At 39.2% G+C, this 27,500-nt stretch overlaps 3 protein-coding genes and 1 long non-coding RNA gene across 4 annotated transcripts in view; 1 reads left to right on the top strand and 3 right to left on the bottom strand.

Moving 5' to 3' along the window:
* LOC140924986 (uncharacterized) overlaps positions 1-562 on the top strand; it is a 4,355-nt gene extending 3,793 nt beyond the window's left edge. Inside the window, exon 2 of the long non-coding RNA XR_012164364.1 lies at positions 1-562. This exon is cut by the window's left edge and continues 1,645 nt beyond it. This is a non-coding gene — a long non-coding RNA (uncharacterized lncRNA).
* LOC140924985 (uncharacterized) overlaps positions 1-3,120 on the bottom strand; it is a 39,981-nt gene extending 36,861 nt beyond the window's left edge. The window contains exon 1 of the mRNA XM_073374950.1: positions 2,941-3,120. Within this exon, the coding sequence (XP_073231051.1) occupies positions 2,941-2,964 (24 nt within the window). The 5' untranslated portion in view covers positions 2,965-3,120. The remainder of the gene's footprint in view (positions 1-2,940) is intronic.
* Positions 1-27,500, bottom strand: part of LOC140924116 (uncharacterized) — a 162,057-nt gene that overhangs the window by 130,904 nt on the left and 3,653 nt on the right. The gene's annotated exons all lie outside the window — the stretch shown is intronic.
* LOC140924414 (uncharacterized) lies at positions 6,063-13,196 on the bottom strand. The gene is made up of 4 exons (XM_073374447.1): positions 12,683-13,196; positions 10,557-10,752; positions 8,080-8,846; positions 6,063-7,322 (listed from the first exon to the last, which is right to left on the bottom strand). Exons 1-4 carry the CDS (start codon positions 13,065-13,067, stop codon positions 6,631-6,633), a joined length of 2,040 nt encoding a protein of 679 aa, XP_073230548.1. The 5' UTR covers positions 13,068-13,196; the 3' UTR covers positions 6,063-6,630.

Genomic DNA, 27,500 nt, shown 5'->3' with positions numbered 1-27,500 from the left:
ACTAGACATCCTAATGCGATTTTATGCGGTCTTAATTAAGTAAGACCTTACTACATTATTTAATGATTTTACTGTGAACTACTTCTTAGAGTTATTTTGGAATGGAAATGCACGATACTAGTTTTAAAATATATACTATAATGATGTTATTTAATTGTTATATAACTATTATGTTAATTTAATCATTTCAAGGAAAAAAAAGGTTGAATTTTCTCAATAGGCCATTTCAGGGTTCCCCGGGCCTCTGTTTCAAAATGAGGGTAGGTGCTCAGCCTTTGATATGGAAGTCATTTTTCATTCTCATGCAAATAAAACTCATTTTCACAAGAAAGGTTGTGCACCTAGCCTCATTTTGAAAGTGACGGTTTTTGGAACTCGGAAGTGGCCTATTCTAAAAGGATTATTTAATTGAAATGAAAAAAGTTTCAGTATCAGATATAGAAAATAGAAATACATTGTAAGAATTATTTTTTGTGTAAATATTTATCATACGTATTTACATATATGTATATATATGAAAATGGAGAGATAATTATTTAAATTAAAACTTACCAAAAAGGCACTTGAATCTGATTCTGCTTGATTTGGGAGGTATCAGCGAAAATGGAATCATGAAACGGTCCAGGGTAGGACAAACGTCCACTTTTTTATATACCGGATAGAATGAACCGTATATGATTCTAAACTGGAGAGTTAAGTAAAGTTTCCACATTTAGGAAATGCAGCGAATACTCCACGGAAAGAATCTGCGGAAACATGAAGGCTGCAGAGTATAAACCGATCCAACTGAGTTTCCGCACTCACTCTTCCGGAAACTCAACGGATAATTGAGTATCCTCTGAATTTACGGGCTGCGGAAACATGACGGCAGTTAGCGTTTCCGCAAAAGTAAACCTGACGGAAACGCGAGTATAAGGGATGCGTTTAAGCGTGTCCGCAGAAACTGAAACATGACTGATACACGTGTTCCCCGTTAAAATTCCGTCTGCGGATATTCAGGTTTCCCTTAGGTAACCGTTACAAAAACGGAAACGGAAACACCTTTTTTCAACCTGTGAAGGATTTTCAGAGACACTTTAATATTTGTCTTCGTGAATGAAAATTGTTGTCTCTGTATATGTTTTACCGAATTATTTTCCTTTTATTATTGATTGTTTGTAGTCTCTTCGCAATTTTAATCGCTGTGCCGTTTGTTTTTTCAGTCGCTCATGAACATCGCTTGCAGGAGTAGTCAAAATGCCTCGCGTATCAAACGCTTTTGAAGATTACACATCGTTATAAAACCATTAGATTAAAAATAAACATAATAAATTCTTTATTATGTTGAAGCGTATAACTCTATTAATCTTGATTTAAACAGTGGACTTTGGCGCTTGTCAAAAGTGAGAACCGGCTAGCCGTATAGGTGATTTTGGAATTTTTTTTAACGGTTTCGCTAAAAGCCCACGCGTGCTACGATCGTCCTGAATATTGAATGAGTGCAATTTGCATTGCAAAATTGTGAAATACTGCATTCTGTCCGAGGTCTGTATGATAAAAACAGCGCCTCATGGTACTGTTTCACCTCAGATGTGACGTATAAAAAGTTTAAAAGGTTGGGTTACACGTCCCCAGACTTGTTGGCAAGATTTTGTAAAGTAAACTTGTCGAACGCAGAAAATCCGGCCTGATTTGTTTTCCAAGAATTTGTTTTCCAGGCCTACTAATCTACTGTGATCAAGAGCCCTTATGGCTATGCTGTTTTTTGGGTGTACATATAAGGCTATCAACTCGATCTAAGATTAAGTTCACTCTTAGCTTGGACTGTTTGCAAATTATTTTTCTCTAAAATCAGTTAGCCTTTCCCTCAAAAGTCACATGAATTTGCTCTAAAGTTAACCGATTTGTGGAATACATGTACAAGTTTATTGTTTGATTTAAATTATAAATTCGAGTTGATAGGAGCTTCGCTTTTTTTTAGCCCTGGCTAAATCTGTATATTAATTTGGTTCAGCACATATCAAGTTCGACGTCCGATCCGGTTTTGACGTCAAAGTCTAAGGTTGGGGTTTCACTAGAGTCTCCGGCTTGTAGTCCTGACAATTTTGGGTCTTTTGGCTTGCCCGCTTTAGTTACAAACAAAATGTGAATTGTATGCATTTGAAAGCTTCATCTACAGTAACTCACCGTTTCGTGTTAAGTTAGAACGGTTTCACACGCGCTAAATCATTATATTCTTTTCCTCAATGAGTTCCTGTCTATCATGCTTCGCTGGCAAAGTCGCTTCCGTGGTAATTGATCGTCAAAAAAGTAACAAAGATGTTTTACCATCCAACCTAAAAATGTGATCCCACGTATATGTCTCGCACGAATTTTTCACAGCGCAAAATAATAGGATAGGGAATACATCCCAGCCATACAGGCTTATGAGTAAATGAAAAAGAAAACGGCTATGATGAAATAAAGTACAAACATTTATCACAAAGGACTGCAAACGAATGTGCCGAAGAACTTAGGATCCATAAAGATCTGACCAGCGAAAATAACAAGTAGGCATATTAAATTCTGCAAGCAGAATACTGCAATGCTGATCTTACTACGTGAAAGTTTACTTTGCAAGACATCAACACGACTCAAAACCGAGCGGGATTGTAGGGATAGGCAGATGTTTCGCTATCATGATGAAATACTATACGCGGAAAATATCATAAGCTTAATTTTATTCAACAGCTGGAAGACGAAAAAAACTGAAACCGCTTAAGCTAAGAGTTGGCAACAGCAAACGCAAGAGAGTTGGCAACAGCGAACACAGCGTCGATTTTTCCCTGTGGAGAGTAAAATAAGAGTTCTTTTCCGTCCTCGCGTCGGCTGTGCAACATTGTGTACAACAACCCTTTGGCTATTGCCAAGCAAGGGCGTTTACAGGTATGATATAAAATAATAAATAGGCTGGCTACTTACCCAATACTTGCGGTGTCGCCGCATCTTTTACTGTGGCGCTTTCACAAGGCAGAGATAGCCAAAGTAAAACACTTCACACTTTCATTTTCATCAACGCTGTGCATGCACACGCACGTTCAATGGTTTTGTGATCGTCACGCGTTCGCTCCCAACGAAAGTCGGAGCTGCCAAATTGCTACTTCTTCCTGTTAGCCTTGCTTGCGCTTGCGTGGAAGGAACGGTAAGCACTCATGTTTTAACCTCGTCCCCGGGTCTACTCCTTAAGAAAATGTGGAGGGCTGGAATTGAAAAATCCATGGAAAAGCCCTGGTGATGAGGGTGGAACTTTCTGTCGTCAGTGGCGTACGGGCCTAAGCGTCCTGCAAACCTCCCTTCTTCTCAAGATAAATTCTGCTTACTGTTCTGCGCGTAATATTATGGCCTGCGTACACTGGCGGGATTTTTTAGAGCGGGCCCCTGCCTCAAGGAGATTTCGCAAGCGGCGAAGCCGCGAGGAAAAATCGCGACGGGATTTCGAGTTGACTTGTCCGCCGCAGAAAAAAACACTAATTCCGCACGCTTAAAGCTAAAAGCAGAACGCACCAATTTCCTCTCGAACATGTTACAGAAGTCTTTATCTTAATAGCGAGAGAGAGCTTTAAACGTCTTTTAAGGCAACATAAAAAGAGTTTTACATTCCGTATTAAGAGGGAAAACTACGTATTTAGCGAAGAATAAATTGTAGAAGCCATAGCGCGCATAATGTTTTGTTAATCCATGCTTTACCAATCCATGTTTTACTGATCCCTGTTTTACCTGTCCATGTTTTACTGATCCATGTTTTACTAATCCATGATTTACCTATCCATGTTTTACTGATCCATGTTTCACCTATCCATGTTTTACTAATCTCTGTTTTACCTGCCCATGTTTTACCAATACATTTTTTACCTATCCATGTTTTACTAATCCATGTGTTATCCATCCATGTTTTGCTAATCCTTGTTTTACCAGCCCATGTTTTATCAAAAAATGTTTTACTATCCATGTTTTACTTTCTTTTTTTTTTTTACTGATTCATGTTTTACCTATCCATGTTTTCTAATCCATGTTTCACTTATCCATGTATTACTAATCCAAGTTCTACTAAATCTTTGTTTTACTGATCCATATTTTACTAATCCATGTTTTACTTATTCATGTTTTACCATTCCACGTTTCACCTACCCATGTATTACTAATCCAAGATTCATCCATCCATGTTTTACCAGTCCATATTTTGCTAATACTTGTCTTACTGATCCATGTTTTACCAATCCATGCTTTACTAATTCATTTCTTATTAGTCCATGCTTTACGGAATCCATGTTTTGTCAATCCATCCGGTCCAGCCTCAATGTATTGACAATCATGGCGAGTACCCACCCCTTCCCGGGACTAGCTCCGATTTTATGAGTCTGTTCCATTCCTGCTTGTTGGCCATGACAGACGGGAGATCCTTTTTCCTTAGCTAACACAGCGTTTGGGTTCCCTGTGTCAACAGTATAATTCAGATAATTTAATGTGGTATTAAAAATGAGCTTGAAATCACGCGCACAAGTTATATAATAAAACGTCTACAAAACAAACAGCACAATTTTCAACACCTGATTATTAGAACCAAAAGTGATTCTCCCTACCCCTGTCAAGTACTTGAATCCCCCTCCATCCAAACCGATTGTTCAAATCTTCCAATTATGATTCTAACCACCTTTTTCGTGAGAAGTTTTTAGATAACGGCATTGCAATGTATTTTATTGTAACTGGACAAAAAAAAACAATGGTCAGATCTAGGTGTTATTCGTTATAGAGGGCTTTGTTGTATCGAGGTTCCACACTGTTTTTATGCCCAGAGGCACGCGACGAGCAGAAATGTCGTGTACTCGAGAACAAGTTCTTCCCTGTTTGGAGCTCATTCGTAAACTAAGGAAGTTGTGATCTGTCAACGACATGATTAAGAACAAAATTAGAAAAAATAATTCTTCCAAACATATCCGAGTTCCACTTCCTCTAGCCAGGATGACCTCAGGTTCTAAAAGTGAGCATGTACTGTACATGTAATACAGAAAAAATCGAGCGAGGATGGGAAAAAAATACGTCAACCAGATGATGCCAAAATTTTGTTGTTGGCATCAACAGTGATACGAGTTTAACCCAGCGTAGTCAATCGAACGAAACCGAACGATAAATCAGTTGAACTCAATCGAACCCAGTCGGTCGGACTATTGTTCGATTGGTTCGGTAATCGAACATAACTGATCGAACTCCCGGAGGGGGGACCCCGCGTATGAAAGGGGTGGGGATGCTCGTCGTCTCGCTTAGGGGTGTAGATTGCACATTTTGGTCTCACTTGCGGTGTTCTGGGCAAAACGCGATCATATATATATTGTTTGTGTGGTCTCTTTTAGGGGTCAAAAAAAGCTTGCGCCACGCGTAGATCGGTCTCCTTTAGGGGTTTAATTCAAAATTTCCGACGAGCATCCCCATCCCTTTCATATGCGGGTTAATAAGAGGGTCCCTCATTTTTCTCTCTCCCCGCCGCGTGTCGCCTTTTCTCGCGTGGGGTGATTTTCACGCGCGCTCGCGTTTCGCACGCTCTACTTTCCCTGAGGATAAATGGGGGACTACTCGTAGTCTAGATGAGTCGTCGAAACTCCCATGAACTAAAATAGTACCAAAAGTCAAAATATAACAAAACAAAGCTAAGATACCTTTAAGACGCCTATGCACGTTGAAAAACGACGTTGAAAAAGAAATTTAAAAAAAACTGTTTCAAGTAAACAAGTGAGATAAGAAGGAACTTGGTTCCTGTGCCTGAAATTATTCCTGAGGACCGGCGAGTTTGCTTTGTTCAGTAACATGTGGTACATACCTGCAGAAAACCGTCCATTGTTGTCACGACAAAACATGCAAACATTAACTACAGGAGTTAGTTTGTCTACTAACAATAGGGTTGTGTTGGTGCTGGAGCGGAACCACAAGCAATAATGAGGTAAAACTGAACTTGAGAAAAAACTTAAGGAAGCTCAGCTTCAAACGCTTTGTGCGCAAATTAAACCCTTCTTTATTCGCTCTGAAACTCTCTGAAACGTGAATTCTATCAACTCAGTTGATAAAAATGTCTTTTAATTTCTTACTTCCAGGCTTGTACTCGTCGTTTATCTGTAATCTGACTTTCAATTTGAAGAGCGTCACTTGAGGAGTTGTGGGAAGGAAATTGAGAAACTATTGACGTTACGGTTGTAGGTTCTGTCGTCCCTTTCAACGAATCTTCGCCACTTTCGTGACCATTATCTTTTCTTCCGTTAAAAACCAAATCCCACGCCACATGTACATTCACAAAGAGTTCAATGAAACCTTCTTAAAACTGACAGCTTGAAGCAGCAGCTATCAGGTTCTAAAAAATAAATGCTAGATTCCTATTTTATAAATATTTCAATTTTGAATAGTTGAGAAACAAAATAAAGTAATTTTACTTGAACCGTGAAACAGATACTAAAAAATAGTGAAAAATAACAAGAGGTAAACAAAAGAATACAATAGAATTGGCGCATAATAGTGCGTAGTATTCTACTTCCGGTTTCACGGGGTAAAATCACTCTAAAAGGCTGCTTTTATGCCGTACGATGAGTAAACTTATGGAAAAATAGTCTAATTCATTGTTCTTGTTTGTTACTCCGACACATCATGTTCTCCCAAGTTTATAAAATCTTCAGAATTGTCATTTTTAACTTCTACACTTGCTGTAAAATGTAATTGATAGGTGAATTTCGACGCATACTTCGTAATGGATGTTAGAAAATAAAATGTCCTGGGTAGCAATTCAACATTTATGGGAAGGGTTTTAGAAAACAGTCTCTCTGATCCTCCACCGTCCAGTTTAAATTTGTAAGTGCTATTGTAGCATACGTTTGCTACTTCCAACGCTAAAGAGGTTAATCCGTGATCCCGTCTCAGAAACAAAAGACATCCTGAGTGGAGGTCTTTTACAACGGTGTCCGAACCAAAAATTTTACTTGAAACACCATTGCTGACTGATTCAGCAAGATTAGTTTGATCAATAGCGCATGAGCAAAGTCTAACGTCAACTGACTTGTCTGCGCATGCCTCAAACTTGCTATATTTGGACTGCCGAGTATAACTTGTCAACCAAACTTCGTCTTCCGGCTTTGCATAGTTTTTCAAAGAAACTTTAAAGACTTCGTCTTCTGTAAAACCAGCTGGAGGGACCACGTGGAGATCCATTGTCGTCAAGATGTAGTCTCCTTGGAAACGTTGCAAAATATTAGTAAATGATTTCCCCACCAAGCGCTGACAGTTTCCATAGCCATACCTTTGGGATGAGGTTACAACTTCACCAGCACCTGTAAAAAACGTACGAAACAACTCGTTGAATAGTTAATACCGAGTTTTAGGAAAGATGTTTTGAGCGACACACGTCAACCGGAAGTGTCCTTTAACCGGAAGTAGTCTCTATAACAGCGAAGATGTTAAGTATTATGAATTTGGTAGCTTTAAGATATATTAAAGGGGAAAACGCCTCAATTCCGGTTGACGTACTTCAATCAAAATTCAAAAACGCCTTTGCTAATATAAACTCCCTAATATTCGGCGGTAGGCACGTTCGCACGTTATTACTGTTTTAGACCGGATCACGGTGTCTTTTATGACCACTGCAAGTAGAAAATGTCTTACAATTTGCTCGCCCCACCGTAAAGATTGTTTTCTTTGAGCTTCAAAACAATTTGGCGATTTCCATGAGTTAAGTGAATAACCTTGGGCGCTTTCTAAATCAATAAGAGGCTGTAACGTCAAATTTTTTTTCCGGCAAACAAGATTTGCCAGTCCATCACACTTTTGTTTTTTTTTTGGTTTCCTCCGCCCAACTACGAATGAAATTTGCTAGTTAGACGTTTAATAACGGACGTAATTACACCACAAAGAATTTTCCTTCGTCTTTTAAAACTTTAATGCCCTCCCTTAACAATTAATCTGTAGGAAAATGGAAAATGTCACAGACAGAATGATGACGAGTTTGAAGAATGGAATTTACTTTTTAGTGACGTTGCCCTGACCTCGTCGTGGTAGTTGCTTCCTAAATGAGCTCACTATTACATGTACCTCCTAAATGTTGTGTCTGTATGGCATCATTTAAGGTTCCGAGTGCAAACTCTGCTAGCCATTTGTGGTTTTTTGAGTTGTCTTCAGCCCGACTATAATCGTCGAACCCTTCACACTTGCACCTGGTCAGCGGCATCAACTGCAAATCTGCACATGTGCGGTTTGCTGGTAAAACAGAAAATATCCCTACTGCAGTGGAGTTCTGGGAGTTCATTAGTTTAGGATGGTTTAAAGACACAAGTGCTCTATGTAGGTCCAGCAACGTAAATAGACGCTTTTGGTTTTCAACCAGGGCCGTCATTCGCTGATGGCCGAGCTTTTCAGCCACTCGGTCTGGAATTATCATAAACAGAATCGGATCAAAAGTCTCTCTTCTCCCTTCGTCAGTATAACTATACTGAGTATTCCTGTTGCCATGGTCGGAAAATATCACAGTAAGAGTGTCCGGACTCTGAACTATATTATTCAAGAACTTTGCCAAGTTAGCATCCATGTTGATCATTCGTACCCCGGTATACTCGTGTCCAGTGTTGAAGTGCATGAAGGACAGCATTGATTTGGCCTTTTTGTCTTTGTTCATGGCGGCGTATACTTTAGTTATGTAATCCAGGAAATACTGACTGTAAAACTCTCCGTTTAGACAAACCTGGGGTGGAGTCTCGTAATGGTTTGTCATGCTGTATTTTTTAAATACTGTGCAGGAAAAATGTGACAGGCCAAAGTCGTCAATATGCTTTGTACTCACTCGATTTTGGAATTCACTCCACCTGTAACCGAATAGAATTTTTTTGTCATGCTCAGGCCACTTCAGGTATGACTACCTTATTAAATATACATATTTTGTAAAATACTACTTTAACCGGTTTGCTTCCATCGGTGATCCTGAAAAGTGAACTACAAATGTGGCTCAATGAGAAAAACACGTAAAACGTGATTTCAAATAACACGTAACATTGCTTCGTCAATGACGTCACAAAACAAGTTTTCCTAAACGGGGAAGGGTTGTTAACCTTACTCTTAGGAATTTTCACCACCAAAATGTTACATAAACAGTGAAAATCGTAAATTCGCCTTGTATGATTGGAAATGTTATTTATCCTATTAGCTATTTATTAACTAATTGACAAGTCACGTGACCCTTTTCCCTTTATTTACCGATTCCTATATGACGTAAACACACATACATAATAGCCTCTGAAATATACGTAAAAGAACTTTTTGCTCTTTCATTATCCTTTCCCCATTTTAGAGTAAATACCGTAAAATTCCGAAAATAACCCCCGGGGCTTATATTTTTCAAAGGCTCTTTTAGAGGGGCTTATATTCGGAGGGGCTTATCTACGGAGGGAAATTTACGTTTCAAAATTGATTGGGCTAGCCTTATATTTGAAAATAAATTTACCGTTTTTGCTTTGTTTTACTTTGTATTTGAGGGGGCTTATATTTGGAGGGGCGATTTAACGGAGGGTTTTTTGCGTTACCGGCTTGGGTGGCTTATATTTGGATGGGCTTATACATGGAGAGGCTTATTTTCGGAATTTTCGGTAGTTTGACTGTTAATTCTCAATTATAAGTCACGTGACAAAAAATTGAACTTCTAAAATATCTCATAATGCTAAGGCCATTAAGCTACATTAGTAGTCGAATTTTCAGGATCATTGATAGAGGCGAACCGTTCTAAAAAGCATTTAATCAAAATATGCAAATTTAGTTAGATAGTCATGCCTTGGGTGGCCTGAGTGGTAGCACTTAAAACAAAAGACTTCAAATATTCGCCAAAAAAATCACGTTTCTCCAAATCACATTTTTGGCAGAAGTTCTCTTAGTAGTGTTTACTTTTAGATATTACGAAAATAACATGTTTTACGTTATGAGCGCTTTAATAATGCTCTAGATACAATTCTTTTTTTCAGTAGCACCCACAACATAGGCACCAAAACAACTATCGTTAACAGTACAAACTGAATCCAACTTCTCACTGAGATAACAATCGAAAAAAAAAAACAAACAAACAAACAAACAACTAAGTTACAATCAGATCCCACTTAATACGGACACCCGTTAATACAGAAACTTTCTGTGGCCCCCTCTGTGTCCGTATTAACGGGGTTTGACTGTGTTTTAACCTTTGAATATAAAAAAGATACCGTTTTCTTTATAAGTGAGCTAAATACTATGACGCCATCAGGGAGTCAATCAACGACGTTTTTGAGCGACGAAAGTGGACTTTTTGTACCCTTCGGCCGTGATTTGGAACAAATTCTTGGGCAAATCGTCTCGATAAGAGTAAAGACACTGAGCAATAAAAATTTGGTAGCGTCATGGCATATTGAAAGAGAAAAAAGCTCACTTCCGGTTGACGTTCGTCGCTCAAAAACGTCGCAGCTTAAGTTCCCTATTCTCTCTACAGGTATGTTGTCATAGCATTGGTACTTTACTCTCTAAGCTTATGTAATATATTTACAAAGGTACGGTACCTGTCTTTAAATTCAGAATCTCCATCAGGGCGTCCTCTTACTTGAAGGTCTGTCAATCCAATACCCCAGTAGTCGTACCAACAAAGGTCTTCTTGGAAGAGGGTCTGGTAGCCCCATTTACTGAAGGCCCCAAACAACACTTCTACCCCCAGAGGGTCCTTTGCGGTCTTTGCTCTGTCACTGATTTCATTGTCATCTAGAGGAATATAAGGTCACGATATTTAGGTTACGTTCACTTGGCACAGGACGAAATTCGACCGGCTGAAAAATTTGACCGGAGACGTCGTTCAACCGTTCAATATTTGATTGTCTAAAAAAACGACCGCGCATGATCTGCGCCTTGAACGAGTTGACCCGGCTGGGCGAGCCAAAGTTTATATGGAAGGCGTGTTCTGTCGTGATTTGTAATAATGTCGTGAATTGTAATACCTGTCGTAATTTGTAATACCTATCGTAAATTGTAATAACAGTTGTCGAGAACTGTAATGACCAGGTTATCGTAAATTATAATAACAGATTGTCGTAATTTGTAATAAGGCTAGCTGTCGTGAATTGTTATAATGCTTTATCGTATTTTGTAATACTTCCTCTTAAGGGCTTATCTAGTGTAATTTTCTTGTCAATTAAAAACATTTCAGCCATTACTTAGCCAAGATTATGGCAACGACTTAATCACCTGACCGACCACCTGGTGAACTTGTTCGAAACAGTCAACCAACCGACATACTGAGCAACTACCTGAGGGGGTGGGAGGCTAGGGACAGTTCGAACAGCATAAATAGCACAGCGCATAATTGACGTCAGTGTGACTAATTTGAAATGTTTGTCTGACTTTTGCCATTTTTGTTTTATTTTGATGACAAAAGTCGCGACAAACACGAAATTAACTAGCACGAAAGAGTACGCAATAAAGTATTTCTCCCACACATTTATGATTTCAATGATGACGTCATTTTAGAAAAAAGCATATGACTTATCAGTTATCAACACGAAAAAGTCCCTGTGCTCTGGTGTTCCGCAGTCCCCGCGAGAACTAAATTTAAACAAGACTAGATAATTTAGCCAAGAATAAGGCGCCACTGTGATATGTTGCTCAGTGCTCACCAAATTCCTTGGGTAAAACCTTCTGTAACGTAGACTTTGCTTAGAGTTTGGTTGGAGTTAATCCCACGGATTGAACTATCGGAGCTATTAATCGGATATTAAGTGCAAAGACTTGTTAGATTTTTTGTGTAAAGCAAAGTGTCCACGGTCCGTCTTGTGCATCATTCGTGTATTTATACATCCAGTTAGTGAACTTTATATGTATTACTCGTACCTCAAAAAGTCAACAAAAAGAAGAAAACGACTAGCATAGTGTAGGAACTTTATGGGAAAAAACATCTCTGCCACCCTGTTGCGATTGAGTGGTTTTCCATACAAATCTCATTTTGTAAATTGTGAAATTTTCAAACTGTTGTAGAGTCTGTCCTCAAGCTCTAAGGGGGCTCAAATTTTCTAGGCCAATCACGAGTTGCTCCAAGCCTCTGTCTCAAGAAACGGCTAAGTGCATAGTCATTGATATGAAAATGATTTCTATTGTCATGCAAACAAAACTCATTATCACAAGAAAGGTTTTGGAACTTGGAAATAGCCCGTGAGCAATGAGCTCATGATGAGCTGCATTGTGGGATTCCTGTCGAGCCTCATTTCGTTATGTCTGAGAGTATTTTTGGTGAATAACTGTTCATTTTCAAGACTTATTACAAAATACGACAATGTGTTATTACAATTCACGACAGTTAGGCTTATTATAAACTACGACAACCTGTTATTACAATTTACGATAACTTGGTTATTACAATTCTCGACAACTGGTATTACAAGTTACGACAGGTATTACAATTCACGACAGAACAGGGTGACCCTACCATCGAAAAAGAAGGTGAGCTTCGGGTCACCCTTCTAGCGGAGCCAACATTTTATTCAATGTTTCTCATGTAAACCGTTCTCAACCTTCTGCATGGAAATGTATGAAACGTTGGCTCACCCAGGGTAGGTCGGCTGGGCGAGAGACCCATTTACCCGCGACGGGTTTTCTCCATATAAACGGGGCCTGAATGATATGGACACTCCGCAACGCTTACCTTTGATAACACCAGAAAAAAAAGGCCTCATGTTGTCAAAAGTCTGTTGACCAACACTCTGGAACATTTCAAAATCCAACGCAGTCGCCTTGATATCGGGATCTTGTGCAATCCTGCGGAGCACCGCCACTGATCTCGGCAGAATTCGATAAAAATGCGGTCTTGCCACAGAGTCCAACACAACCACGTTAACATTTATGTTGTTTCTGTCGCTGTCATTTTCGCCTTTCTTTAGGATCGGTGGAAAGATGAGCGACTGAAGAATATCCCCACACTTTATGTACAGAAAGCCAAAGCCGTTTTTTTGGTTTGTTTTTACGGCTTCTTGCACAGTTCCAGTTATTATCTCCTTAGATGTAGGAATCCAGTCAGTGACTTTGCCCATTGCCGCATTCACAGAGCCTATGGTGATATTCGACGACCCACAAACCTCGGCGTTACATAACAGTCCGTGATTTCCAGACTTTGTTTCCTTAAACGAACAAATGTCAGGGTGACGATTTTCGTCACATTTACGGTGTTCAATGTGTCCTGGACGTCCGTAATATTTATAGGCTTGTGCACATCCGACTCTACTCGGACTAGTAAAAAGTAAAAGTGAAAATGAATACTTTGGACCTCTTTCATAATGGCGGCCTACAAAATAATTCTTTTATATGTATGATAATTAGCCTTTCTGGCCTCGTTAGCTTGTGCAAAATACGAAAGAATTGTTTTAATATTCAATCGAGGCCTTATTAACAAGGTGTAGTCAACTCGCTCTAAGAGGAACACCATTAGGACAGAAAATGTTGTGCCCATCTTAGGAGAAGTGTCTGCGCATTACAGAGCAAACAAAATGGTTGAAGAATGGCAAGGTCCAACTAAAAGTGTTCAATTAAGGGGCATAACTGTCCGACGAGAGACAGTTGGCCGCATCTCCAAGAAGATATGTTATGTGCAATGATTAAATAAATAGAATGTTAAAATAAAAATCAACGATTAAAAAGTAGCACGACGTTTCAATGTCGTCCGTTATCAGAATGTTAGTTATGTAAGAAAAATGAAAGATATCTGATGGGAGGAACTGATGATCTACCTATGATGATATATCTATCTGAAGTACGTGTTCGACTGACGGTATTCCGGAATAAGACTAAATGGAATCAGGAGACGAAATAAAGTCTTGAAATCACTCATTTTGGCGTCCATAGCTCTGCAATAACCAGAAACATGCTTAAAATTAGATATCCCGATTATTGTAGCGTTTAAGTGGCCCAAAAAAACCACGGGTGCAAGAGATTGGCAGCAAAACTTTTGCGTATTCTTATTCCGGAATTAGATCAATAGAAAGCACCCTTAGTAGCACAGAGGACAAATGACGTCAGAGTGACTTATCTCCACTGATTGAAATTTATGTCATATTATGGAAATACATATTAGCCATATAACATGTATAATCAATATACCTATGTGGCTTGCATTTTATTGCAGATAACGAGGTATAATTGAATGCTGGTATATTCTGTAGACCAAGCTCTTGGCATGTGTATTCTGCGAAGGAAAAAACTTCTTCTCAGTATATGAAAAATTACGTTTGGGATTTGAATGCTCGGCATCTAGGACAAACATACACTCTGAAAATTTTAGCTGTTGAACAGCAATTATTATACACTATACACTTACCGCCGTTGCCACTGACACGCGCCCTCGAAGGGTTTTTTCTCTCTGTTGAAACCTGAGTTTTCGTGGACGTCACCACAGGTTTGAACCCAATAAAAAACCCTTTGAGGGCGCATGTTGGTGGTAACCGCTGTAATATCAGATCCCGAGGGAAACAGATAGCCCTCGAGTCCTGATGTTTCCCTCGACTTCGTCTCGGAAAACATTAGGAATCTCGGGAAAACAAAACTAACTAGTTTCCCGAGGGACCTAACATTAAGTGTTTTATTATATCGCTAGACTTTCACTTCAACAGCAACAAAAAAAAAATAAAACCGGAGCGAATCAAAACAGTCCACTCGGAACTTATTAGAACACAAATATAATTCTCTAAACCACTAAACGAATGATTAACAAAGTATTCGAAGTACTTTCCTTTATATTATCTGCATCTTTTTCTTCCACTAGCTGCTGTTTCCCTTCTGGGATAACTTGGAAAATCGTTGCTTTTTTTTTTGCGTTGTTGAGTTCATTCACGAAAAAGAAAACTAGCAGTGTTTTTCCCGCCTTCTGTCACACCACTTTCCGCCATGCTTTGATCACGTGCTGTAATGTATCTCGAGCGGGATGAGCGGGGTACAATCAGGGCGGATAAAGGTTGGGCGGTGAAACGAGCGCGTCCGAGCAAAAAGGTGTGATGCAGTGGACTGGGACTCTGCTTAGAAATGTCGCTTGTTTTTGACTTCAGTCAGGGCGATATGATGTGGTTTGTACATTAGACACTGCCGCTGTCACTGAATTATGGCGGCTTGAATTGTTTTCTTGCACTTCTTCCTCGTTCCTTTGTGCTGGTACGCTGTCTCCGAGAGGCAAATGTTGCTATTTTTTGCGGGAGGTTTAGTTGGAGTAGACAAACATCTCTTTCAAAGGGTTTCTTTTATTACTTCCATGACTCTACCACTGAATCATATTCTCGTTCTGCTACTCGCCAATGTCGATGTTATTCCAAAACAAAAACAACTCAGTACTGTCTAAAACACGAAGGAAAATCTCATCCATGTCATCCATGGCAAAACTAAAAGACAGCAGATCGTGTTTCATAACTAGTATAGATGACGTGTATTTTATAAATGCGTGCAGCTCGTGCAAGGTGAAATTATGCTAATTTCAATCACCATCATGCTTCTTTTTAATTTTGAAAAAAACATCTCAGACGTCTTTCTGTTTCTTCGAAACTTCAAAATTAGTTTCCGCTCAGTTTTTTCTGTTTACCTTGTTTTTTTTTTAAGAGAGAAAAAAATAGAAAAAACCTTACAACTAACCTCAATAAATTTTGTTTACATGCGGTTGCCGGATTTGTAACGCATTGCCCGAATCGCCATGGCGCGTTGCACCCGAGAAGCAAAGTTTAAAGAAGTACAACGCCACTATATCAATATATATCAATCTAATTTTTTGCTATGTTATATAAAATTTATCCTTCTTTAACATATGTAAAAATTGAGGTTAAGAAGTGTTAAGCTTTTGCAAACGAAACGGCGAAAGACGATTAGGTGATATTTAGTGGAAGGAGGAGGTATTCAACACTTTCAAATTAAACTCAAATTTTGGCATTATACGACCAACAAGTTTGACTTATAGACGTACAGACACAAACATATGAAACTGTTTATTGATATTGTTATGAAACGAATTTATCTATTTAACATTGTAACCTGAAATTACAGAAAGAAAACAGGATTTCCGGTTTGCAAAAAGGAAAATTTCGCCGGCCTTGAAGCGCACCGGAAGCGCGGAAAGAGCGCTCGTGCCAGTCCTACTCCGCATCACACATTAAATGAAGAGCGGAGCGCTCGTTTCACCGCCCATCTTTATCCGCCCTGGTACAATTGCTCAAATGTATCACGATGGTGATACATTTGATTTTATGCAAGGTCATGTGACAAAGAATCAGCCAGTGGCAGTCCCTGTTTAATTGAGTGAAAGTCTAGGAATATCACAAATGACGACATCACCGGCAGATATTTAACAATTATTCCTCGAGCTCAAATGGGCTCTGACTCAGAGGCCATGAGGGCAAGAGGAATAATTGTTTCAGTAAAATCCAACTACCTTGTCAAAAATGTCGAGACAAAACAACTTTAGCTAGCAAAACGCGATTCAGCCGCCATTGTTTTGGTTTTCAAAGCCGGCGCTTTTCGCTACTAGTGGGTCATAACATACACCCTGGTAGTAGCTCAACCAATCAGAACGCAGCATTGATAATAGACCACTGGTTGGATTTTACTAATACGATATTATCCGTATCTAGATTCAAAAGATATCACCAATTAATCCATACCCGGAAACCCAGTGGCAGCTAATGGGAAGGAAATATTTACGGGCAAAAGAAGAACAAAAGGGCAAAGGGCTCGGGGGAGTCCAGGCACTAACTCTCACCGAACCGCTTCCAAAAACTTTCCTGATACGCTTTTTCTGATTGGCCGGTCATACATACATAGGATGGCGAAACTCATGATCAAAGCAACGGCAGGGTAGGATCCAACCTAACAATCGCCTCAGCCAATATCATCGGATGCCGCAGTGGTGATAGCACTCGCTTCCCCTACCAATGTGGCCCGGGTTCAAATCCCGGTGTCGACGCCTATTTCCCTTCCGTAAACGGTCGTTGCCATTTTTAGCGGTCGATGCCGCCATTAGTAACCAATCCTTTTAATAGTCATGATAGATGTAATTTAAGGGAAATAATACGTCTTTGAATGGCCTTGGAAAGAACGACGTAGAAGCCCAAGTTGAATTTACGTGAAAGGTTATGGCCAAGGGCTAGGATCACCTGTTCATGATGTGATAGTTAGGAAAGACAGTTTGCTAGTTTACGTACGTAAATGTTTCGGAATTTTGGCGGAACGGTGTGGTAGTGCAGTAGTAAGGGAGAGAGATTAGGAAAGGTTCGAGGTGCGGGTTCGACCCCGGGTTGCGATTTTCTTTCTTTTTGATAGAAACACTCTCAATAACAGGTCAAAAATTCTCTAAGTGTATAAAGATGGCAGCGACCGTTCACGAAAGGGACTCTGCGGGGTCGATGCCATATGTGGGTTGAGTTTGGTGTTGGTTCTCTCCTTTGCTCCGAGAGGATATTCTGACTCCGTGTTCTCCAGTTTTCCCCTCCCGTCAAAACCCAACATTTCCAAATTCCAGTTCGACCAGAAATCAGGACGAAGAACTACTAAGTGGATCTGCTACCTTTAAACCGTTATTTATTTATTTATTTATTCATTCCTTTATTTATCTAAAAAGCATTCTAATTACCAGTTTTAAACAGGAGCAAATAACCTGGAGGGAGCAAGTCAGTTCCATGCGCTCGTTTCAAGGCGTTTCGAGCAGTTTCGGCGAAAAGTCCTACAAACCAGTCACCAAAACCTATATACATTCCTCAAAATGGCATTTTTGATTTATTGTTTGTGACCTAAAGGGTATTAAAATACTGGTTTTTCGGCTGGCATTCTGACGCCTTCGTCAGAGTAGAACGACTACTAAGAATAATCCAACGAATTTTGTCAGAGTTAACTTGTCTTTAGAGTTTTTACCGAAACTGAAAACACATCAGTTTGGATGCATGTATTTCCTCCATAAACTATAGCATGTGAACAGGCTCTTTGTTTGGGGCGGGAGAAGGGGCTAAAAATCGCGAGGAGACGGCGAGGGAAGAAAAAGTGGAAAAGGGGAATGCTGGGCTCCTCCCTTGCTTACCCCCGCTCCCCGCTCCCCGAGCCTATTTTTTCCCCTATTTCCCTACCACAAATGGACGCCTCTACCCAGACGTAGATTCTTGCTTCATTGAATCACCTTTTCTGACGACCTCACAACTGAAGTCTCCTTAAACATCTCTTTAAAAGCAAGTAACACTCTTACCTAAATAACCTCGAACGAAAGTCACGAGCCTCAATTGCACGAGTACCAAGGTAAACGTCACGAAACAAAGGAGAATAAAAACCATCTGTGTAAATAATAATAGAGATAGTGTTAAAGAGTAAAATCCTATTTGATACATGTAGTAAAATTAAGCACAATGTCATATAAAGTTTACCAATACCTTCAGGAGTACAAGTGTTTTACGTGCAAGTGATGCAATACGTTCCGGTTAAACTGAAGATACCTAAACCCGATGGTCCCCGATAGACACGAGATTTGCGTCATTTGAAAGCCGGAATAGGCCATTTGCTCGATGGCGTCATTTTACTCCTACGACCAGAATCCTTTATATTCAAATTTGGTAATCCTAGCGAGATTTAAATGACAAAAGCCGTAATTTGCACAAGAAAGGAAAACCCTGAAGGATTCTGGTCGTAGTAGTAAATGATGCCATCGTGCAAATGACTACGAGTAGTCCCCATTTTTCCTCAGCGATAGTAGAGCGAGCGAAACGCAAGCGCGCGTGAAAATCACCCCACGCGAGAAAGGCTCCCCACCGCATCTCGCCTTTCTCACGTGAAGTGATTTTCACGTAGGTTCGCGTTTTGCTCGCTCTAGTATCCCTGAGGAAAAATGGGGACTACTCGTAATCTAGATTTTGAAGCAAAATTATAATTAAGCATAATTAATGATAATTAATTTTGAAGCGAAATGATAATTAAGCACAAGTGCATGTGATGTAGTGCGTAGAGGGTCCCCAATAGATTTTTCGGGAAACGAGATTTGCGTCGTTTGAAAGCCGGAATTCGGGATTTTGAAGCAAAATGTGAGAGAGATTCGGGGTTAAAATTATGTATGGGAAGCGGAATATAGAAACTAAGAACCATCGGGATTGCGGGATTACCCCGTGATCTGCACCCTTCGATTAACGCAAATTAAGTGCGAGCGATTAGTAAGGGAGGAGCGAAACCATTCAAGAGCTATGCCAGAGATAGAGTGTTTAGAGTGCAATCTTGTAAGGAGGATATCGTGATCCATAGTGTCGAAGGCAGCAGACAGGTCTAACGGTAGAAGCATGACACAGTGACTTTTATCAATAGAAACCAAAATGTCATTATGAACGCGCACAAGGGCGGTTTCATAACTGTGGAAAGGTTTATAGGTAGATTGTAGCGGCTCATTTAGCTGATTAGCTTCTAAATATTTTTGAAAACGTACTGCGACGACCTTTTCAACAATTTTTGAGATCACCTTAAGGTTTGAAATAGGTCTGTAGTTTTCAAGAACTTAAGTCATGATCTAAGTTGGCTTTCTTAAGTAGTGGAGATAGAAACAGCAGTTTTCAAAGAAGACGGAAAATGACCGGATTCCAGTGACAAGTTGACAATCTTCAGGATAATTGCTAAAAGTAAATCGAAGTGCTGCTTCAGTAGGGTGGCGGGAAGCGGATCCAAAATACCATGGATAATAGAAAGACTGGATAGGAAACTTATGTCACGTAGGCTGATTTCTTATCGCCGATTGGTTGGTTCGTGCTCCAAGATGGCGTTGGATGGTTCCATCATAGTGGAAATTTGTGACGAAACGATGGCGAAAATGTGGCCTAAACCAGTCGAACTGTTGGGTTTCTTTGCCTGCATGTTGTTCTTTCTCGGATTTTTTAGTGGTAGTTTAATTTTTGGTGTGTGTTTTTCCCTTCGTTTGTTGTCTTACGGCGATGGCGATCCTTCAAAGCCACACTTGAACCTTCGAAGTATTAAATCACCTCTTCTTGTTGTTTTGTGTTATTTGTCCTTGTCTTTGAGAAAATTACGTCCCAAAAATTAATCTTACCAGAGCCATATTTAGTACACTTGGCGACTGTTTTGGGACGCCTTCGCTATGAAGGTTTCTTCTTGTTTCTATTCTTAACTACGATTGACAGATGTTTTAAGGATGGAATTGTGGCATAGGCATAGTTACAGACCGAATGCTGTTATTTTTCAGCCATAAATTTCGATTGAAAATGGTTGAAACTAACTACAATAGGAGCTGTCACCGAGCAAGTGTACGCACACGGTGTGTAAAGTTCCAATTGACAGACTAGTTTGTTGAGAACTGTTTCGCTCAAGTAATATCCTAGATTAACCCTGCTCATTGTTCGTATTAAAAAACAGTATGTTAATTTCGCTCATCTTTTAATGTTGAAATTAAACTACTAAATTACATATCCAGTGAATACAATCGCATCACCGCTCTCCTCGCAGATTGAATTCGAAAGCACTGAAGAGACTCGAATAATTTTTGTACTTTTCCCTTACATAAACTATAAATAATTGTTGCATCAATGGGAAAACACCTACTGACATTTTTTGTCCTCCTTTTAGGCACCTAAACTTGTGTTGTTGTTATTTTTCAAACAGTGTTTTAGTTTTCCTTTTGTTTGTCTTTATTGCAGGATTTGCTGAATACACATGGTCAATGAAGACAGTAAAATTGTGGTCAAGTACTCTTCTGAGAGGGCACAAATCAATCAATCTTTCTGTATTAAACAGCAACAAAGCTGCTTTTGTCATTCATGAGCCAGAAGGTGGCATCTAAATTATTTATGATCAGAAGGTTTATTTATCACTTCTGAAGTGTATTTATCAGTTACTTCTTTATGAGCTGGACAAATTAATTTGTGTTTGAGGGTCAATGCTTGTATTAGCTACAGAGTCATCTGTTTAAGTTGGTTAGTGTTTTTCCCTGAAACGGTCTCTATCTGAATCACATTGTTTTTCAAACCTAAGATAGACTTGATTAGCACTATTATTGTATTCGGTTTTTTAGAAATCCAGAGCAACAATGTACCTTTAGATGATAAACCTCACCAAGATATATTCTAAATCAAATTAATAAAACATATACCTGTACTTGCTTGGGGTATGAATTTTGTTTCCAACAATATGATAATGTGACCAGACAGTCATATCTTTTCAATCCCTCATCCACTTACCTCAGACTAAACAAAAACCCCATAACCCCTGATGTTACTGTTTTTGATATATATAAGCAGCTTCTATTTTTCTTTGGGAACAGTGTTTATGTTTATTTCAGAGGTGATTTACAGTATTCCTTATGATATTATTAACACTACACAAAAACTTAAACTTTGTTTCATCCTAAAAAAAGGTCAATATTTCAAAGATAATATACTTCTAAGTTTTAATAAGCCTTATGGAAGACAAGTGTTTCCTTATGGAAAAGAAGTGAAGGTTCTACTATTAACAAGGAGAGTTTGCTTCCCATTTGTATTCTAGTAGTTACATAACATTTTTAAAAACGTTGCAGTTTGCTTTTTCAAAGACCTTACTGAAAAGTACCTTGGGTCACTGTACATTTATACCTGAAAAATAACAAAACAACTTGCTTCACTATGAAAATTGATTTGAAAAAGTTAGAAACGGCGTTCCACGGTGGTCCGCAAGCAAATTTTCTTTCTCTGCTGTGAGCTTTTCCCCGCTTTTTTACATTTCTCAACTACGGCTTCTTGTCACTGGCTGTCCGTAAATAAAATTGAAGGGAAAATTAAACGCTTGTTTGAGCTGGGTACTTTTACCGCTAATAAAATCATTTTGTCAAGGGTTGTTAACTTTTAAAATGCGACACTCGCTGAGCTTGTCGATAAAAGCAGAAAAGAAATCTTCAAAACTGTGATAAAAAGAATTAAATTTATTTTCTTGTGGTTTTGTAGCTGTATACATGTAAGTTTTCGCATAGTTTTTATGTAGTTAGGCTTCCCGTTTGGTGCATAAAATTATCGGGCGCTGGAGTCATTCTTCGCTCTCACAAGTTTCATAATTATTTACTCTGTCTTTTGCCTTTACCGGTTTTGTACCATCTACCTGTTTTCTCCAAAGCCAAGTCCTCTTCATCCATGGGCAATCTGTATTGTCGAAGACAGAGATATGAGATATGCGATGAAAAGTAAGACGCGCAAAATATCGGATGTAAGAGGTTGAATGGCTCTCGATAATGTTACGTCACATTTTTCCACTATATATGTTGGAACCGGTCGCGTCAGCCAGTTTCCTATGCAGTCTTTCTATTATCCATGAAAATACAGGATTTCACGATGATATTGGTAGCAATGTTCGACAGCTCGGTGTTAGAAATTGGTGCAGAATTTACAAACTGACAAGCTAGCGATGAAGTATCTAGGGTTCTGAAGAAATCAGGAATTACAGGTGTACCAAGATTACTTCTGATATTGAAAAAAAAAAGAAAAAGTGGACGAATTCATTGGCGAGATCAACTGCAGAAGAGCTGGTAGGGAAAAGCTTATCTGCTTTCCTGGGAAGAAGACGAGCAATTGTGCGAAACGGGGTTTTGCTGTCACTTTCAGCTGAATAGATAAGGCTAGAGTTCTGGCTAGAATAGTAATCCATTTTTTATTTGAAAATGGTGTTCTTTAGAACAGTGCGTTGGTCGGTATAAGATTGATAGTCGGAAGGGAGTCGGGAACGACGCCATCGCCTTCCAAGCCTACGACAGATCACTTACTGCTCCTTGATTTCCTCACTGTACCAAGGGGCACGAGGCCTAGCATTGATGACTCTGATCTTTTAGTAATACGTAAAGGAGCATGTTTATCCAAAATCGAAGAAAGAACAGAATCATATTGATCACAGAACTCTGACAGGTCCAACGAAGGTGAGTAGTATAGTGAAGAGGAGCGAATATCAGTACATTAACTGTCTGAATCAATGTTGCATAGTTTACGAGTCATGACAGTGAGTTTCGCGTTAGGTGGTTTCTTAATAGCCAGGCTGCAGTGAGCTGCAAAGTGATCATAAATGACAGGATCGTGAACTGATAAATTGGAGACAGACGTTTCACCTGCCTGTGATAATAAGATCTAGAACATTATTGTTATTGTGTGCTGGAGTAAAAAGATTGAAGATACCCAGATCAAAACAATTTTGTTAGGGTACATTTTTTCTCAGTCCGCTTTATTGTATGCGCTTCTCTTCGGTATCTTTTGTTCTATGAGTTCTACCACCTCCTAACACTTATTTTTACGCATAAGAATACCATTGAACTTTCTTAGAAACTACTTAACTTAACGGTGTAGTATAAATACAGCCTCTTTGTAAGCTTAACTTCGCTTAGTAAATCTTAGAAAATCTTGGAACTTAGAAGAACTAAGAAGCTCAGGAATAAACCGTTGTTCAACTCAACTTCCTGTGTACCTCGACTCTCTCAAAATCTGTACACGTACAGACTTCTGAGGTTTGTCACCCGGGAAGTCGATCCCGGCTAACAACAATATCTCTCGCAGCCTACTGATTTTCGATGGGAGAACTTCTGTGCCACTTCGATCCTGGATACTACTACCTATCGCTACCAACAGTCCATGATCAACCAAGCTGAATGTGACTATGTGAGTAAAGCGCCGAATTATGTGAACTCAAGTGAGTGGAAGTGGGTAAAGAACAAAGCCAGCAATTGTTAACTTAGGTAGAGATTATTTGTAAAGTTGAGAATTTTATTGTACTTGTTTTTTTTTTTTTGTTCTACTCATATTTATTTAGATGCCCATATTGAAGTTGGTTGTTTGTTCCATTTCCATCATAATAAGCAGTTTGCGACCAATAACACAGAAAACAGTTCAGAGACGTTTTAGGAACAGAAGAAATTACTCAGATAATTAGGCAAGAACTGCAGTCGCAACATTTCTTTGGTCAACGTAAAGAAGCAAAAACAATTTGCTATTATTGTGGCAAAAACGGCCATATGGGTGGCACCCAAGTACAATACGCCTATGGGCAATATTTAAACTAAATTCGATCTCAGCGGCCCCTGATTGGGACAAAGGAGAGATCGAGAAAACCAATAAATCTTTTGCAATATTAAAGGATAACGCCGCTAGTGTCAATGAATTAAATTTTACTTCAACTAAGGCTGTTGTTAATGATTCTCCTTTATGCAGGTGTGTTCACAACCAAAAATTAAGAAAACCCAAGTTGAATGGACTGCGCGGCGTGAGTCTGTTGTCCCGAAGAGACCAATGAAAAACTCCAGTGAGAATGAAGAAACTGAAATTGCACTAAAATTTTGTCCGGTAAAACCAGCTCAAGAACATTGAAAATTTAATAGCCAGGAAAGACAAAATAAACCGGAGCCAAACAGCAATCATCAGTCACTGAAGGTTCCTTCAGAGAACAGGATTTCATTGATTAATTCAGTTGCAAATTCGTGCAAACGCAAGGCTGTGCAGAACAAAAATAAGTGCTAATGAGGGCCACGCAGAATAAACATTTCAGTGACATTCATAGCAGTATTCCCCGGTTCGCGAAGAAATTGGTAGTCTTGAGAAACGAATAAATGAAACATTTTCTAACGTACGACAACATGACGCTAATGTCTTGAAATTTGATAAAGAATTGGAAACGCCAAGAAGCGATATTGTTGAAAATTATTCAGACGTTGTGTGTAAGAAAATTAAAATTTGTTTGACAATAAGAAAGCCCTCACGACACAATAAACGGACTGGTGAAATCTAAACTGGAAATTTAGTGGTTGGACATCTGAAAAAGAAACGTCTGTAGTAATCCCTGAAGAACTGGAGCAAAAGCTTTAAACAGTAGAGCGACAAGAGAGCAAAATTATCTTCGAAACAAATCATTTTGTTTTTGAGGAACCAAAAATTTCATGTTACCAAATAGAATCATATATAGAGTGTAACAAAGTGGAAAAGCCTGCATTGCACATGAATATCTTAAATGATTTAAATAGACTGTTTACTGCGACAATCTCACTTATATCCCTGCCACTGTAAAACGTCTCGACTTTGTTCAGAAAGGCGTTAACACAGAAATGCCACCCTACACTCAAAACTCCTAGGAAACGGAATGCTCCTGATAAGGTTTCTTTTACAATTGGTGGTGAAGAAGCAAGTTGTAAAACTATCTCCTATTCGAGAAACACTGGTGTTGCTTGAAAACCGTAACAGCTGAAAAATGTTTGGACCAAAGAACCAAGAAATGACGACAGGAAACTCCTTCATTGCTATGGTCAGTAACTCTGGTTTAACCGGCTGCCTCCCTGGTATCACTTTGTAAGTTTACTTCGCTTAGTAAATCTTAGAAAATCGTGGAACTTAGAAGAACTAAGAAGCTCAGGAATAAACCGTTGTGTACCTCGACACTCTCAAAATCTGAACGCCTACAATTTAAGAGATCCTGAAAAAAAAAATTCAGTAAAGCTAGTTCGATCGATTCAGTCTACATCGAGTCGGCGCGTTGAACCCGAAGTAATGCGAAATAGCTTTGAAATACTCGCTTAAGCTAATTTTGCTCAAATGTATATTTGAATTCATGATAAATACAGCTCCACGGCACCAGCTTCAAACAGCGTCTATGGCAGAGAAAAATTGTTTTGATAAGACAAAATTAATTTTTCAAATCACTGTGGTGCAGTAGCCAAGGAGTTGCTTGAACGTGCAGATAAATCGGGTTCGACTCCCGGCGACGCTGTTTTCTGTTTCTTTGTACCATTTTATTCCCTGTTGAGTCTCTTTTTTTTAACACTATTTTTCCTTTTGGCCTTTTTTTCTTTATTCTTAATGCTGACCCTGCTGGTCATGTAATTGGATCAATATATATTTTAAGCTTAAGTCGGCCGGAGTTTTATTTTGGAAAACGGATTTCAAAAGCTCTTGATCTGCATACTGGCCAATCTTACGATCAGATAAAAACCATAAGCTGTCAAGACATGTCCCTCCTCTGAAACAGCTGAATTTTTTTCAATGTCAGTTGACATCATGACAAACAACACATAGTACACCACAAACTGTACTAATTTACACCCAACATCCACCAGTGACCCACTGGCGACAGTTAAACTTGCCTTTTGCACATCGTCTTAATCATCAATATTATTATTACCCTAAAATCTCCACTGGGTTTGCCCCCCAAAAATAATTAAACGAAACCTTTCATTGGTTTTCGGAATTTAATTACAGAATTACAGGTGTATGCCCAACACAGTATTAAAATGCGGTAAAGCAACAAGATTCAGTGCTTACAGTCTCTCACAAATACATGTCATTTAGCTTTCTCTTTCAACGCTACAGCTAAGCGAACTTTGATAGGAATGGTATGGGGTTCCACTAGCTCTGAAGAGCTGAAAATACCCACAATGTCAAGTATAATACATCCTTTGATGAACCTCCTATTGCTGTGTCTAAACTCCTCAATCTTGATGTGCACTGGCCCTCAAAAGTGTGACCGCTCGGTATGATTGCGCTTAAAATTTGCTCGACGATAGAAAGGAATCTTTAAAATTCATTACACCACTGGACATTTCATTTCAAAAAAGTACTTAATTCTAGTTTTCTGTGACAATAGAAACCTTAAAATCTCCAAATCCAAGAAATCGGAACAGTATTACCGTGATAAAATCGAAATTTTTATCTGTCTCTTCGATGAACACTTTGCTCGCCGTTTTCAAAGTTACTGACGCGAGACGTGACGTCATACTGGCAGGCAGACTGTACCACAGATTTCCTTGGAGACACCTCCCCACCCCGGAGAAGTCAAAGATTGTCTCGTTTTGTAAGCCGTGACGGATCAACGTGACCAGCGAGTGAGGCTTTTGACCGTTCAAGTTGCCATTCTGGCAGGACATTTTTCGTTATTTTGAGCCCAGCAACTGTCATCCAGTTACAAGCAATATTATTTTATGATCATTTAAATTTTATTGAGGTTATGAATAAACGGCACCACACAATTTTCGCCAACAATTATGACATCTTTCAATTAATGTGTTTGTGGGCTAAACCCAGCAAAGAGAAAAACCGGGTTAACAGGCCTGCAAGACTTTAACGGCATATTAAATTCCGTTTGTTTCCAATTCCTTCCTTTCTAGCGGGTAAACTATGCTTTGGAGGATTTTTACTGTTGCCTGTATACTTATATAAGCACATGTCATTTTTGACGGTCGGACGTCTTACATTTGCGGGTAGGTCAGTCATCAATGCGGTCTGTTTCTAGTATGTTGATTTCATGTGATGCGTGTGTTTTCTTTCTTAAAATGATGTAATTGACTTCAGAAGCAGTCAGTAGCATTTTCTTTGACATCGTAAACTTGAACCGTAAGCTTTAAGCTTTAACCGTAACTTTAGCCAGCGTCGCACTCTTTCGAAGTCGACATTGACTGTGACGGACAATGCATATGCAGTGTAGGCTGGCCTCTAGTCTTCTACAAAATGCCGCTAACTTTCCAAAAAAAATAAGATTCT

This window comes from Porites lutea, chromosome 14 (assembly GCF_958299795.1).
Source record: "Porites lutea chromosome 14, jaPorLute2.1, whole genome shotgun sequence".
In the NCBI taxonomy this organism is placed as follows: domain Eukaryota; kingdom Metazoa; phylum Cnidaria; class Anthozoa; order Scleractinia; family Poritidae; genus Porites; species Porites lutea.
The sequence above is the reverse complement of the archived record's forward strand: the minus strand, read 5'-3'. Positions and strand labels throughout refer to the sequence as shown.